The sequence below is a fragment of the Penaeus monodon genome, chromosome 33 (genome assembly GCF_015228065.2).
Source record: "Penaeus monodon isolate SGIC_2016 chromosome 33, NSTDA_Pmon_1, whole genome shotgun sequence".
Classification (NCBI taxonomy): Eukaryota; Metazoa; Arthropoda; class Malacostraca; order Decapoda; family Penaeidae; genus Penaeus; species Penaeus monodon.
This window is the reverse complement of record NC_051418.1, coordinates 31,460,306-31,460,636: the sequence shown is the minus strand read 5'-3', so window position 1 is coordinate 31,460,636 and position 331 is coordinate 31,460,306. Positions and strand designations below refer to the sequence as shown.

Here is a 331-nt window from a genome sequence, read left to right as displayed (position 1 = left end):
CATGTAAATATGTCAAAATGACTGACAGAGGAACACTCACTCGACGTAATTTCCCCCGCGTTCGGATTCCTCCACCTCGTCCTGTTCCTCGAAGACTTCGGCATTGACTTCGGCGACGTCGTACGAGTGAACCTGCGGCCTCGCCTCCGCCGCCGGCAGGAGTAGCGAGGCGGCGACCAGGCAGCCCACGAACAGGATCACAGCGCGGCGCATCTACAACGAGGAAAGTTTTCATTACTCTCGTTATTTCTCATAACTTCTTTCATAACCCAAGACTGATATCTCTCTTCGCGTGTAATCTATACACACACAAAAAAATATATATATAGAT

General features: G+C 49.5%; 1 protein-coding gene across 1 annotated transcript in view; it reads right to left on the bottom strand.

The window, feature by feature from the left end:
- LOC119593916 overlaps positions 1-331 on the bottom strand; it is a 2,458-nt gene that overhangs the window by 1,134 nt on the left and 993 nt on the right. The window contains exon 2 of the mRNA XM_037942935.1: positions 41-213. Coding sequence (XP_037798863.1) covers positions 41-213 — 173 coding nt within the window. The remainder of the gene's footprint in view (positions 1-40; positions 214-331) is intronic.